The 14,470-nt window shown below is 31.2% G+C and overlaps 1 protein-coding gene across 1 annotated transcript in view; it reads left to right on the forward strand.

Moving 5' to 3' along the window:
- Window positions 1-13,804, forward strand: part of mio (GATOR complex protein mio) — a 34,596-nt gene extending 20,792 nt beyond the window's left edge. Inside the window, exons 17-28 of the mRNA XM_067288955.1 lie at window positions 958-1,030; window positions 2,097-2,307; window positions 7,848-7,919; window positions 8,161-8,273; window positions 8,347-8,519; window positions 8,589-8,654; window positions 11,288-11,360; window positions 11,939-12,119; window positions 12,193-12,370; window positions 12,436-12,547; window positions 12,671-12,770; window positions 12,834-13,804. Coding sequence (XP_067145056.1) covers window positions 958-1,030; window positions 2,097-2,307; window positions 7,848-7,919; window positions 8,161-8,273; window positions 8,347-8,519; window positions 8,589-8,654; window positions 11,288-11,360; window positions 11,939-12,119; window positions 12,193-12,370; window positions 12,436-12,547; window positions 12,671-12,770; window positions 12,834-12,906 — 1,425 coding nt within the window. The 3' untranslated portion in view covers window positions 12,907-13,804. The remainder of the gene's footprint in view (window positions 1-957; window positions 1,031-2,096; window positions 2,308-7,847; window positions 7,920-8,160; window positions 8,274-8,346; window positions 8,520-8,588; window positions 8,655-11,287; window positions 11,361-11,938; window positions 12,120-12,192; window positions 12,371-12,435; window positions 12,548-12,670; window positions 12,771-12,833) is intronic.
- The last annotated feature ends 666 nt before the right edge of the window (window positions 13,805-14,470 follow it).

Consider the following 14,470-nt stretch of genomic DNA (forward strand, 5'->3'; position numbering starts at 1 on the left):
TATCGTATTAATTGACGTTTACATAAACATTGATACCATGAACACCCATTTAGCATTATTGTTTACAATGACATTGAAAGACAAATACTGTCGATATAAAAACAAAATATCAATTGTGATTTTATTATACAGTACTATATAAATTTTTTATTAGAAATTCGTGTAGTTTATATTTTTCAATAAAAATTATAAATGCTGTAATTGAAAATTCAAAAAAATAAATATTGAATATATAATAGAACATCAAAACTTATAAAATTACAGAGTAAAAATTCTCTAAAAAGCAAAATAAAGTTACTACTGTATAAAAATTTAGAACTTTCTGTTCAGAATTAAAGAAATCTTTTCCTTACACATTATGGCAAATTCCAACTTTCACACCTTTATTGACACAATACCGTTAATTCACATAAAGGTGTGAAAATTCGAAGTCACAGGAACTTGTAGATGAGGAGACAGTACTTAAAACTAATAAACAAACAACTTTTATATCAAAAGTAAACAAATGATAATCGATCTATCCACCTGTTCTGCATATTTAGATCGTAACGAACTTATTGTTTCACCTTCAGTGGTAGTTTCAAAGACAATAGTAGCATATTTTGTTGCAAATAGAAATTCAGTGGCAATTGACTCAAATGCTTTTAAAATTTGGGGGAAAAAAGCGTGATATAACGAGTGGCTACTGTATTACAGTATATACAGAAATTTTTAAAATGTGTTTAATCATAACAGAATAAAAGGAAAATAACTTTTACTGCTATTTTGCTGAGTTTTCCTTCTGTATTTTCACTTTGTTTTGTCACTATTGCACTCACTTTTTATTCACTTTTTCTGTATTGCAACTCACTTTTCTCACTTTTTCAGAGGGCAAATGGCACTCCCAGGCCTGTGTTAGGTGAAAAACAAATCATTTAAGTCAAATGCATAAATATAAAATATCTGTAATTTTTTTAGATGGAACAGCTTTGGCAGAATGGTGAATTGGTTGAAGATCCTGTGCTACGTAGGCTCTGGAGTTGGTTGGATAATATCCTTTTTTTTCATACTTACAAAATTAATGGACAGAATTTAAATTTTGTTGTATGTTTGTTGTGTGTCCAGGTGTTCTTTAAACAGTTATGATGTCTCTTGATTCAAAATAAGCATTGTTTAGTAAGATCTAAACACAAAATATACATAATAATTTTAATGGTTATATTTATAATAAAGCTTGTACAAATTGGAACCCAAATAAAACAGTAAGCTGCCAATTGGAAAAATATATTCAGTACAGTGAGATCCTGGTTTACACAGATTTTACTGTATTATAAAAATGAAAATGCAATTATTGTTTACTTGTATCTTATGTAAAAAATTATATTGGGGATCTTCAATTAGTTAATTTTTATTTTTAGTGATAAAATTTCACTATTTTCAATTTATTTTATACATTGAAAACATAACAACAAAAATAATATTCAATAATAATAATAATAATAGAAGTGGTGTTAAAGTCTGAGTAACAGTGAAGTCTAAAAATATTTTAAACTTCAGCATACAAAACTCATATAAAAACAGGTTAGTACCAAATTTAAAGAAAAATATACAATTAAAACAACAAATACATAAAAATTAGGATAACATATATTTATTTGCAGTTGTACATTGGATACATATACAATTAGAACTCCTCGCAAAAACACTAACGACATGAACGAAACATAAATAACAATTTCCAAAATCTGTCACAAAAATACTGCTGTTACAACGTACAGAAACAGGACAAAGCTTCGTCAACACAATGAATCTTCATTACAAATACAGTTTTCCAGAAACAATAAGAAACATCACATCACACTACAAAGCAAAGTATTATTATTAAATGTGTCATGCAGTTAGTGTAGATGTCTGCATTTGAAATGTCAAATGGCACAAAAATACAATAAAAATGATTGAGTTCCTGTTAATAAAAACATATTTCAACATTTTGTAACTTGATAACAATAAATTATTTCTTTCTTTCTATAGAGATGATTTATTTAGTGTTATTGAATGATGCTTGTTTGTTGTGAGTGGACAATCTATAAATTTTTATTTTTCTTAACATTGTTCACTTATGAAAAGTTTATGGGAAGAAGGCAAATTAAAATCGGTTGTGAAAACGGATGTGAAGTATGAAGGAGTCCTTACAGTCATTGGCGGAAGTTCTCATGCAACAAGTAAAACGGAGCAGATTGCACTCTCATCTGGTTCTTGTTCCAGTATAGAAAATGTGAATAACTTTGGCACATCGCACAGAATAATGAAATATTCTAGTGAAGAAAGGTAAATGTTTGATTTTGGATATTGATAAATAGTGCAAATAATTATAGAAATTTGCAACATCAAAAATCCTTTCAAAACAGTTCTCAATATAAAAAGTTTTCCCTTAACTGTCCAATAAGATTTACATAAAATACTATTTTATTGTACTTTGTTTTATTATTTTGTAATTGGACATACATCATTTTGACAGGAAATTAATGTGATAAAAACTTAGAATTTTTATTATTTGTTGGGATGCTGTTTTATTATTGAAGATGATAGTAATAATCACTTTAATCCTGTTAATCAGGTTGATTGTTTCTCACAGCTCATACTATCCAGGTTAATGACATATAATTTTTATTGGCGTAACTCTTAAATATTACTATGCATTTTCGGCTAATGTATTATCTTAGCCCCTCTTCAGTGCTGTTTAAAACAATATTACAATAATTATAATGTAATAAACAACATAATTACTCTCATATTTAAGTAACTATAAAACTGAACCACTGGCACACAATTTAAGGCTTACTGTGAAGAACTCAGCTTCTATTTATACTATTTTACATGCGGTTTTTTGCGTTTTTAATTGCGTTTTAATAGCGTCAACAGAATATACACTATAAAGGGATTTTTCGATATTTCCTTGCGGGGGAGAGGGACAGGATTAAGGCTTACTATGAAGAACTCTGCTTTTATTATACTATTTTAGACGCGTTTTTGATTGCGTTTTAATAGGGTACGTCAAGAGAATGTACTGTGCACTAAGAAGGGATTTTTTGAAATTTACCCCACGGGGAAATGTTATACATTTATAATAGATACATTTTGAACCACAACAACGCGTGGCTGGGTCAGCTAGTTCTCTATAAAAATGTGTTTTTGGTATGTATTTTGGACTGTCTAGAATGAATTAATTGGATTTACACTGATTCACATGAAAATAATTGCCTTGGTTTTCGTCGATAATTTGTCTGAAAACAATCGACGAACACCAAGGTATCACTGTATCAACATTATCATTAATTTTCTTACATGTATTTTGTGATATTTTATTTGTCAAAGATGGGGCCAAACATATATTATTCTGTTTAAGAATAGAGTTACATTTTTCAAACATATTACTCTTTTCTGTATATTGGGAATATGTGTTATCTTGTTTACATTGTTTCATATTATATCTATAACCATATCTATTGTTTGTGCCATTTTTTTAATTTTAATTTTGGATTATCATTAAGTATAAATTTTTTATCCAGATTTTTTAACTTTAGAATGTGAAATGTTAAAAAATATAGAAAGATAATTTTTCTAACATTTCACATTCTAACATACATATTTAATTCCATAATATAAGCATTCTTTTTCATACTTTCTGGACAATATGATTTATAATTAATAGTTTTTAACTTATAAGAAATTATGTAATGTAGATAAAATGTGAATTTATCTAATCCATTAACAATGGTTATATCTATAGTCTATTTATCCTAACTTGGCACCTATTGTAAACAAACTAAGACACACCTCCCTTTGTTTATTGTCTTAAACCCATGTCCATCGATTAGAAACCGCGTTTCATCTCGTTTCTCCGCAGAAAATAGTTCTTCGTTATTTATAAAATCATTAGTGAAATACTAGTCACTTAGCAATGATTATAAATGTAATTATTTCATATTTGTTAAATTGTTGTTTTAATGAATATTTGCACATTCTGAATCACTAAAAATAAACTTTTTCCGGTCATGCGCACTGTAATGTCTTGGTTTCGTTTTCCATTCATTATAATAACTATCATTATTTCAAACTGTGTGCTGTCGAATTACAAAAATGGAAAACTTGAATGTAGATACCATTAAACATCAACAAAGAAAATTGCTGAGGAGCTCGGATAAACGAATAGTATTAAATTTGTTTAATTCTCTAACTGAAACAAATCCAGAAGTCTGTCTGAAGGATATAGTGAAAATGGTAGCAAAGACAACAGGGATATCAGAAAGGAGCATTTACAGAATTTGCAAAGAATATTTTACTAATGGTAAAGTAATAACTCCTTCGAAAACCCGTAAGCGTACTCAACTTGTTGACAAATATGATGAATTCACAAAATGTGTCATTAGAGGTAACGTACACAATTTTTATTTTTTAAATGAATTACCTACAGTAGATAAGGTATTACAGGCTGTTAATGATGATCCAGATTTACCAGACTTTACTCGATCCACGATATATAATTAGTTAAAATTACTTAATTTTAAATATACAAACCGTAATAGAAATAGTATATTAATTGAAAGAGTCGATATCATTTTATGGCGAAGACAATATCTACGAAAAATAAGAGAAATGCATTCTTTAGGCCATAAGATTTACTATTTGGACGAAATGTGGATTAATGCAGGCCATACCAAGAATAAAGTATGGAAGGATTGTTCAATTACGTCATATCGCGAGGCTTTTATGTCTGGAAGATCTACTGGATTAAAAAAATCCTTCTGGAAAGGAAAAACGAATAGTTCTTGTTCATATAGGCAGCAATACAGGTTTTCTTAATGGTGGTCTATATGAATTTGAATCAAAGTCAACAAAAGATTACCATGAAGAAATGGATGGCAATAATTTCAAAAGTTGGTTTGAAAAAATATTATCAAAATTAGAAAGTAATGCTATTGTTGTCATGGACAATGTTCCATATCACTCAGCTAAAATTGAGAAGGTTCCTAATTGTAGTTGGAAAAAAAATGACATAATTTCTTTGTTGGAAAAAAAATAGGGTTTATCATAATGACAAAATGTTAAAAATAGAACTTTTGGATATTGTTAAAAAAGTAAAACATAAATACGATAAATATATTATTGACAAAATAGCCAAAGAAATAGGTGTCGATATGTTACATTTACCTCCATATCATTGTAATTTAAATCCTGTTGAATTGATTTGGGCAGATATGAAAGGTTACATTGCACATCACAACACAACATTCAAACTGTCGGATGTGCAAACTTTAATGAATACAGCTATTGAACAAATAACTGAAGAACGATGGAGAAAATGTGTTGAACTTATAGAAATAGAACAAGAACGAATGTGAGAACTTGATGAGATTTCGGAAACTGTTGTAGAAAAACTGATTATTTGGTCGAACACAAGTAGTGACAAAAGCAATATAAATGATTACTTTGAGCAACTATCTTCTGATACAGAGGATTAATAAGGTTACACTGTAATTATTTTTTAAAATTTTTAATTATATAAATATCATGTAGATAAATTCATACATTACAATAACGTTTTTCTTTAGAGGTTTGAGTATGATTTTTAAGGATTGCCGGAGAATTTGTTTTGTTTTGTTTTATATCTATTTAATAAAATAGTTGTGTAGATAAAAATTCTGAACTATGTTCAACTACACAATTATAAATATGTTTTGTGTAAGTCTTAATAATATATATTTAATAATAATTTTGACAAACTATATTTAAACAATGGTAATAATTTAAACAGCTATGTAAAAATGTTAAAGTAAGCTATAGTGAGTTTTCTAAGTATTATCTCGGTAATTTTTAAATTGTTGTGACCACTCTGACCTACTTTAACACGTGCAGAGAAAGGGACTTAACTGGTCAACACGTGTCTAGCCACTTTCGTTTGTGATTTAACCAATGAAAATCTCCGGCGGATTAATACGACAAAATCTTCGTTTACAGTAGGTGCCAAGTTACGATAAATAGACTATAAATAATTTAATTTTCCGTTTTTCCATTTCAATATCAAACTGTATATCACTGTTAATTTTACATAGTTACAAAAAGTTATTTCATTTTATTTGTTTATCATCATATATTATTATTAAATAATCATCTGCATATCTAACATAATTTTACACCTTTTATATTATTTAATAATTTACCAAAATCTTTCATACCAATTTCTGCTAATTTTGGTCCCATCTTTGACCCCATACTAATACAATTAGTCTGTCTGTAGAAGTTATCATCTAATTCAAAATAATTATTGTTATAGGCAAATTTAATTAATTGTATAAACCAATTTTCCACTTTTAATTTAATCAAATTCATCTCTCTTAATTTCCATCCTATACTCAGATATATTTTTAACATCTGAATTTCCCCTTTTTAATTTACTTATTCTATTAATTACATCATCTGCATTTCTTAAAGCAAATTGTAAATATTCTGTTTCCATTAATCGTTGTTTAATATATTGTTCTAAATTATACAATATTGAAAACCGAAAATTAACTATTCCTCTATATTTTTCTTCCTCCTAATGGGTTGTGACAGTATGGTGTTTGTGGATATAAAAATAGTAAGCAGTTACTGTAAAAAGAATTTTTTGGGTTTTTAATGGGATTATCACCTGCATTTAATAATTTAACAGGGTAACACACTTAGTGCACTTTTGCTCATATCTCAGCATGATTATAATTGTTTATATTTTCTTTTTGGAGGAAAACTAGTTTTTACTGTATGTCCACTTATGCTCATTTCTCAATGTGATTGTAATAAATTACAGTGGTTTATTCAAAAGGTAAATTAATAAATACTTATTATACTTTGGGTATTTTGTGTGATATAGTACGCACCATCTATGAACAAGTAGCACTATCAGTGTACTAGACCAGACTAGACGTTCGCAGTGCCACGGTCTATAACTTTGTAAAAATTTCTTCTGATTTTAATTTGTAAGTAAAACTTTATTATTTTTATTAATCATGAATTGCAAAAAGGCAAATGTGAAAAGCAACAGAAAACTAAAAAAAAATGACTAGAATCACAATGGAACTGAAAAAAGACATTATTGAGAAATATGAAGGTGGCATGCGTGTTTGAGATTTAGCTGTTGCATACAGTGTATCGACAATCATGAAAAATAAAGACATTATTAAATCTGCTAAAGGGGTTAAATCAATTTCTAAACAGAGATCGGAGATATTAGATCATGTTGAGAAATTGCTTTCGCTTTAGATAACTGAAAAACAGTGTGCTGGCAACAGCATATTAGAAGCAATTATTTGCGATTATTACTGTAATAACTTTAAAAATCTAATAAAAAAATAAATTTTATTATAATGTGCTCAAACAGTGTTTCAATTATTTTACAACCCCATTAATATACCATATCAAGGAGTTTTTTTTTTACGTGAGAACGGATTAATCATTTTTACATTACTTCTTTATGGGAAAGGTTGGTTTGGTATACATCCAAACATCAGGAACGGATTAAGGTCGTATACCGAGGTTCCACTGTATTTTAAAAAATTTTACTTTTTAACTGGGCATTGTTTAAAGTCTCAAATTTTAAAATAGGATTCACAAAATCTGAATGAAATAAAGTAATGCATTAAAACAACAAGGAAAATCTTTTAGAACACACACTATACACAACTCTTTTAATATAGATTGTTTCTAATCAAAACATCAATATATTAATGTACAGTACATCTGTCTTTGTTATGAGTCAGCAAATGTGAAGTTTACATATTTTAATAGCAATAGTAAATAATAAAATTGTATTATATTTTTTTAATTGATAGAGACAGAGCATTACAACTCTGCGGATGGGGTAGACCATCAGATAGAACTTCACTGGCATTTCTTTTAGACAGGTAAATTTTATCACATATATAAAGGGTTCAAGGTAAAAGATGGTAAAGCACTATAATTTTTCCATTTCTCTAAATATTGTGTATCTTAATAAAAATTTAAATTAAAATACAATGCTGTGTTCAGTTGTTATACTAATGGTCATGGTATCTATCGTAAACTACCATCTTTTACACTCAAACCTTCCATATATTAATATGTATAATACGAAAATAAATTTGTAATTGAAATCTGATCATTCAGGTTGCAGGCTGACAAACATTTCGAACGAGCATCCATGATAGCCGTCTTCAATCTCGACATCCGCAGTGCCATTCAGATCTTGAAAAAGGGAGCGCTAGTCCAGTCCTCTCTCGGTAAAGTTTCGACCTCTCCATGACACGCAAAATAAAATATATTAGTCCCCGGTGTTAATTTTCTCCGATTCAGGTAAAGAGAGTAATCTGAACATCGTGGCCATGGCACTTTCCGGATATTCTGAAGACGACAACACACTGTGGGGAGAGACGTGCGGCAAAATACGTTCCCAGTTAAACAATCCATACCTGAGAGCCATGTTTGCTTTTCTTACTTCTGAAAATTCTAATTACGACGAAGTATTGGTAAATAATTTTGTACAAAATTAAATGCACACTTTTTATATATATAATGTGTATATTTTGCACTTTCAGAAAGAAAATGATGTTGCAGTTCAAGACAGAGTGGCATTTGCTTGCATTTTTCTCTCAGATAACAAGGTAATAACATTTAATTAAAGGCAAACTACATCTAAATTCTGATCAAAACTTTTAAAGTAGGTTCAGTTGAACTTAATAGTCTATTCATGCTTACTGTAATAAATATGAAACTATTAATATAAAATGTTGAAATAAATATTTTATTTGAATCAAACAATTAATTCAGAGCTAAATGCTCTTAAAAATCATGGTAATGATTTTCTCTAGTCATAAAAAAGCCTGTTGGGTAAAAATATAATAAGCCAATAATGCTGTGTGACGTGCTAAATCAATTTCTACCCTTGATTCTTAACTCTACTCATCAGTACAGACTTTTTTTGTGCTACTCTGTTAAGATTTATTAGAATGTAAGAGTTTTACGAATATTGCCAAGATTGTGAAGGTGATTTGCTTTTACCGCCATTAGACTGGCAGGTAAAAGTAAAAATCAAAAAATATTCTTCAATCATAGGTACAAACTACTCATACATCTAAAATTTAAATTTTCCACAACCCTACAATCTGTGCAAAAGTCAGTCTTTGGCCAGTAGTAATTAATATCAAGGTTGTGGCCTATGTTTTCAATGCAAAAATGTGTACGTCGGATGTTCGGCGCTGCCTTCCTGTAAGCCTAGAAGTTTGACAATGTTTGGAACATTGAGCGAATCATGCTCAATGTTCCAAACACCGTTGTCAAACTTCTAGGCTTATAGGATGATGGCGCCGAACATCTGACGTACACATTTTCGCATTGAAAACATAGGCCACAACCTCGCTATTGTGTAAAATTTACTTCTATTGCATATTGTAATTTTTTGTTTTTGTGCAAATTCCAAGTGTCATCAAAGTAATGCTGTTTTTTTATAAACTTAAATGCATGTTTGAAGCACTAATCATGAAAAACACAATAAAACTATCTCCACTGCTAGATTTACTATGATGTCCAGTTTAGTTTCCATGGCAATAAATGCAAGAAGTGTTGCTCTAAGTTTGTTAGATGAAAAAAATCATGTTTGAAACACCCACTACTAACAAGGGTTTTCTCATGTCAGTCTTACATTTTAATAAAATACATATAATCAATTTGTCTTTTTATCTATCAGGTCATCTGGTCACAAAAAATAGGGTTCTAAAATATTGTAATATTTCTATATAAATTACATTACATCAATGGTGCCATGGCCAAACTGGGCATTTACATATAACCAATTAAGTGCTTCTATTTTTATACACACATTAATGTATGCATGACAGAAGAGAACATTAGAGAAACTCATAATGTTATTGACAGAAATACTTTCATTTAATTAATTCTTTACAAGCACATTAGTCTTAAACATTAAAAGAAAAATACAATGTAAATGTAAATCATAAAAAGTAAAATCCTTCAGCAGAACCACTTCCTCAATATTCCCAGCCTGTCCACTGTGCCATCGGTGCAATATTTCTGTATGAATTACATTACATTTTAGAACCCTATTTTTTATGAACAGATGATCTGACAGATAAAATATATATTGTTATCAAATAAGGCCCATATTTTTTCTTTTATTAATATGTAAGACCGACACGAAAAAACCCTCCCTTGCTGGCAGATAAATGAGTCTAATGTATTCTATTAAGTACATTGAAGTGTACAGAATGACCACTTTCTAGGTTATTTTGGATCAAATACGAACAAAAAGTATTTGTCATAAGCCTAAAAATTGCCCTGTTAATAAGTATGGGAGCACCTGTACCTTATGCAGCAATATAATAGAATTGCTTAAGAAGATTCTAAAATATCACTGGTTAATGCTTAATAAAGAAATTACTGTTGTATAATGCTGCCAGTTAATTTTGTACATTATGTACATAGTAATACTACTTCTCCAACTTCAAATTTGCTGTAATGTGGCACCAGCCTTTTATGAAGAGAGGATAAATCCAGGCGGCACACTAGTCTTCAACTGCTTTCGAACCATACTTACGTTCAGGTGAACAGATTAAATTCACTTGGTACAAACTTCCATCCAAATTGTTGAAGCAATTCGTGCTGTCGTCACAGATGACGCATTCATGTTGTTCTGTATTACCCTTTGTGCACATTTGTTTTGGTACCATAGAGGAGTCTTGACACAGTTGCATGGCAACAGGAGTATCTATCATACACTGTTTGGACTGCACTTCTGTGATAGGTGTCAAGACAATCTTCCCCCTTCCTTGTGGTAGATCTGCAAGAATGTTAAGGCATGAATGTTAAGACCCCCATTCATCGAGCTGTTTGGGAACCCACGATGGTGTAGAGAGGCTGCAGAAATTGTGTCAACTTGTTTGCAAGGCATTGTCAAGTTCAAACTTCCTTCCTGACTCCCTATCGTGAACATCAGTTTGTCATTCCACAACTTGGAACAGAAACTCAACTCAGAGTTTGCTTCTCACACACTAATTTAGATAAAAAAATTCACACCTGACACGATCATCAATTTTGTTAGGCATGGTTACAAAACAGCAATGGGTGAAATTGCCAACTAAGTAAACACTGCTGCAATAACTATCATTGCAATATAATTTGTTTTTCAACCTCCACCTAGTAATATTGTCAATTGGAGACGAAGTTAACAGCTCTGGTAAAGTTATATTTTTTCAAGTAAAATAAAATTTTGTAATTTCAGTTAATGGAATTTTTAACCAAGTTAACAGAAACAATGACAGAAAAAGGATACTTGGATGGCATATTGTTAACAGGTTGGTATCATTTCTTCCTTCTCAAAATCTCTATCTATATATATAATCGAGACGAGTTGATAATAATAATAATCAGCGCAGAGCCCAAATAGTTAGGAGTTGAAAGTTGAAATTTGGTAAACAGTTAGGGTATGTCACGAGAACGCACACTAAGAAGGGATTTTTCGAAATTCCTCTCCACGGGGGAGGGACGGGATTAAGTCTTAACACTTCCATCAACAATGGAAGTGTAAAGTAACAATGGAGAACAAGAGAAAGCAACATGCAAGATTTACAGGCACTGGAGGAAAAAAAAGGAAAAGAGTAATATGTTAGAACATATTCGATTTTCAAATTTAAACAGATTAGTTCGGTTTTTTTCGACCTTCTTTAGAACATTCGATGAAAATCGAACAATATTAGAATATTCGATTCTCAAATTCGACCTTTCTTTAGAAATATTTAGTTTGTTGATGAAATTACTCTTTTTCTTCTGTGACCATAACATAATAATCTTAATCTTCGCTATCGTTACTTTTGCCCGTGCAACGCCAGGCCTATCTGCTAGTATATATATATAATACATTATTATTCCTCAGGATTGACCGTGGATTGCCTTCCTCTCATTCAAAAATATGTGGATCTCACCGGAGATGTGCAGACGGCCAGTTTGGTAATTTTGCACACCATGCCCAGTAATTTGAGCCAGGATCAGAGGGCACAGTCTTGGGTGGAAAGTTACCAGCAACTCCTCGACAGATGGCGACTGTGGCACCAGAGGTAGAGAGCAGGTGGAATTCCCATAAAATGTTACTGGTAAGTTTTAATTTAAATCTTAATTCCTCTGTTTTAGGGCCGTATTCGACATAGAATGGTACAAGGCCAATCCCTCTAGTAAGCCGCCACCGCACGTGTTTGTCAGCTGCAATTTTTGTGGCAAGTCAGTCTCGAGCTACCTGCAAATGTTGGGTCAGGGTCACTGTTCACGCCCCCTGGCACGGTTGGCGATCCCAGCTGCAAACAAATCTAAGGTGAGAGAAACTTTTTCTGCTCATTTACATTGTTAAAAATTTAAACTGTCGGAATTCTTTTTCAGACGAGTTGTTGTCCGGGATGCAGAAAACCATTGCCACGCTGTGCCCTCTGCCTGACAAACATGGGTACTCCGTCAGGAAGTTGTTGGAGGAGAACTACAGATGGAAAAATAGGTAATTTGCTTTTTATTTGACATACTGTTCCTTGACAAATGCATCACATTTTAAGTTGCAGTGAAAATTTGCATATGTTGACTCTTAAATGGATTAGCATTTGCTTCTCTATTTTATTTTCAGAAATGAAGGATAAAAAGCTATCCAAATTTTCAAGTTGGTTCACGTGGTGTCAGTCCTGTCGACACGGCGGACACTCTGCTCACATCATGGAATGGTTTATGTTAGTGAGATAAAGTTTTTGCAATTGTGCAATGACAAATATACTTATATATTTCTATTACAGAGATCATTCGGAATGTCCTGTGACTGCCTGTAACTGCAAGTGCATGTCTTTGGATTCTGTGAACAGCGGATGAGGTCGACCGGTCTCGTCCATGGAGACACTGTGATAATTGTGCCACAGAGGGTAATCTGGTCTGGCGAAATCTTGATTTTTTTTGTTTTGCAACAGCCACATCATTTCCAACAAGTGGCAAGATTAATTTAGCTAAATTAATCTATACAATTTTGGGCTATTTTTGAAACTATGCTCAAGTAAACATGCCAAAAATTAATACTGTATTTTTAAATACTATTTCAGTATCTGTGGTGTCTGAATTGATTTCTCCATATGTATCATTCGATACATCTGATAGCTAACAATGCCTTAAGATTAATGTCACAGATATTGTCATACTTGAGGTTGCACAAAAAAAAAATCAAGGTTTCAAAAGATATAAAGCTTATTGTGTCGGATGGTCGTAATTAAAGTATCCCTATTTAGTGCTATCTACAGAGAATTTAGCAGCTCAAATGCAGCCAAATCTGATGTATGTCTCAAAAGTCCTCCATATTTTGTATAAAAAAAAAAATAATACTAGCAAAACGCTCTTTATCTGTCCTCACGTACAGAGAGTATGTTCTAAATTTTGCATCCCCGAAAGATAGTATCACACTGCATGCAAAAAGCATAGTTACCGGTCATCAACGTGCCTTCGGAACAGGTTGCATGAGCATCAAAAGTGCCATAGTGGCAAGTTTTGGTACTAATTTTTTTTATAACGGAAATGGTCCCAAGAAAGAGTTAGCAGCCCAAATGCAAACACTCAAATTACGATCATCCGGTACTTTTATGAAACTCCTAATGTAGATACGAACGAATCTATGCATTTTTGTTTGAGTATTGAACAAAGAGTCACGACACGTTCTAATCACCTGTATATTTGATCATTCGTCAAAAGAACTACATTAAAATTTACATTTGGAAAAATCAAATGACTGAGATTTGTTTTAAATGCTAGTTAGTTATAACTAGGATGGTGATGTAATACCAAGAACTTGTTCTTGATGGATCTATAATAGAATATATTTAATAGGTGTGTATCACTGCACAAAATCATTTAGTAGTAGCTAGTTTGAAGTAAAGGCAATCTTGTTGTAAGAGTAGGTTTCATGTAATTAGGCAGATCCAAAAATATGAACAATGCATCACAGGTACCATTCTTGCCTATGGGAGATCCTAAACGTAAGGGAGCAGAGTAGAATATAGACAGCAGAAATGTGGTTCTTGTGCCATATACCAAACACCAAACAAAAACATCCGAGATGTAAAAATTTATGATAATTTAGACAAGAGTCAAAGTTTTGATGTAATAAAATTTTGCCAAGATAAGATAACGACAGACACTTTCAATGTGCCGTTTAGAAAAATCATTATAAAAAGTTTTAATTGGTATATATATTAGCTTTTGTTATTCCGAGTAACATTTTGAATAAAATTCATTTGTTTCTATGCAATTTTATCCTTATGGGCATAAAATTTAATCAAGCACCTCTCTGAAGGGTTTAAGTTTAAAATTTAAGCTTTCTAGACCAGTGGTAGTTGTTTCTCTAAGAATATCTGCAGTGCCAGATGAAGAAAAAGGAGAACAAGAAAATATG

Source organism: Centruroides vittatus, unplaced genomic scaffold (assembly GCF_030686945.1).
Source record: "Centruroides vittatus isolate TY-2023 unplaced genomic scaffold, ASM3068694v2 scaffold_944, whole genome shotgun sequence".
In the NCBI taxonomy this organism is placed as follows: Eukaryota; Metazoa; Arthropoda; class Arachnida; order Scorpiones; family Buthidae; genus Centruroides; species Centruroides vittatus.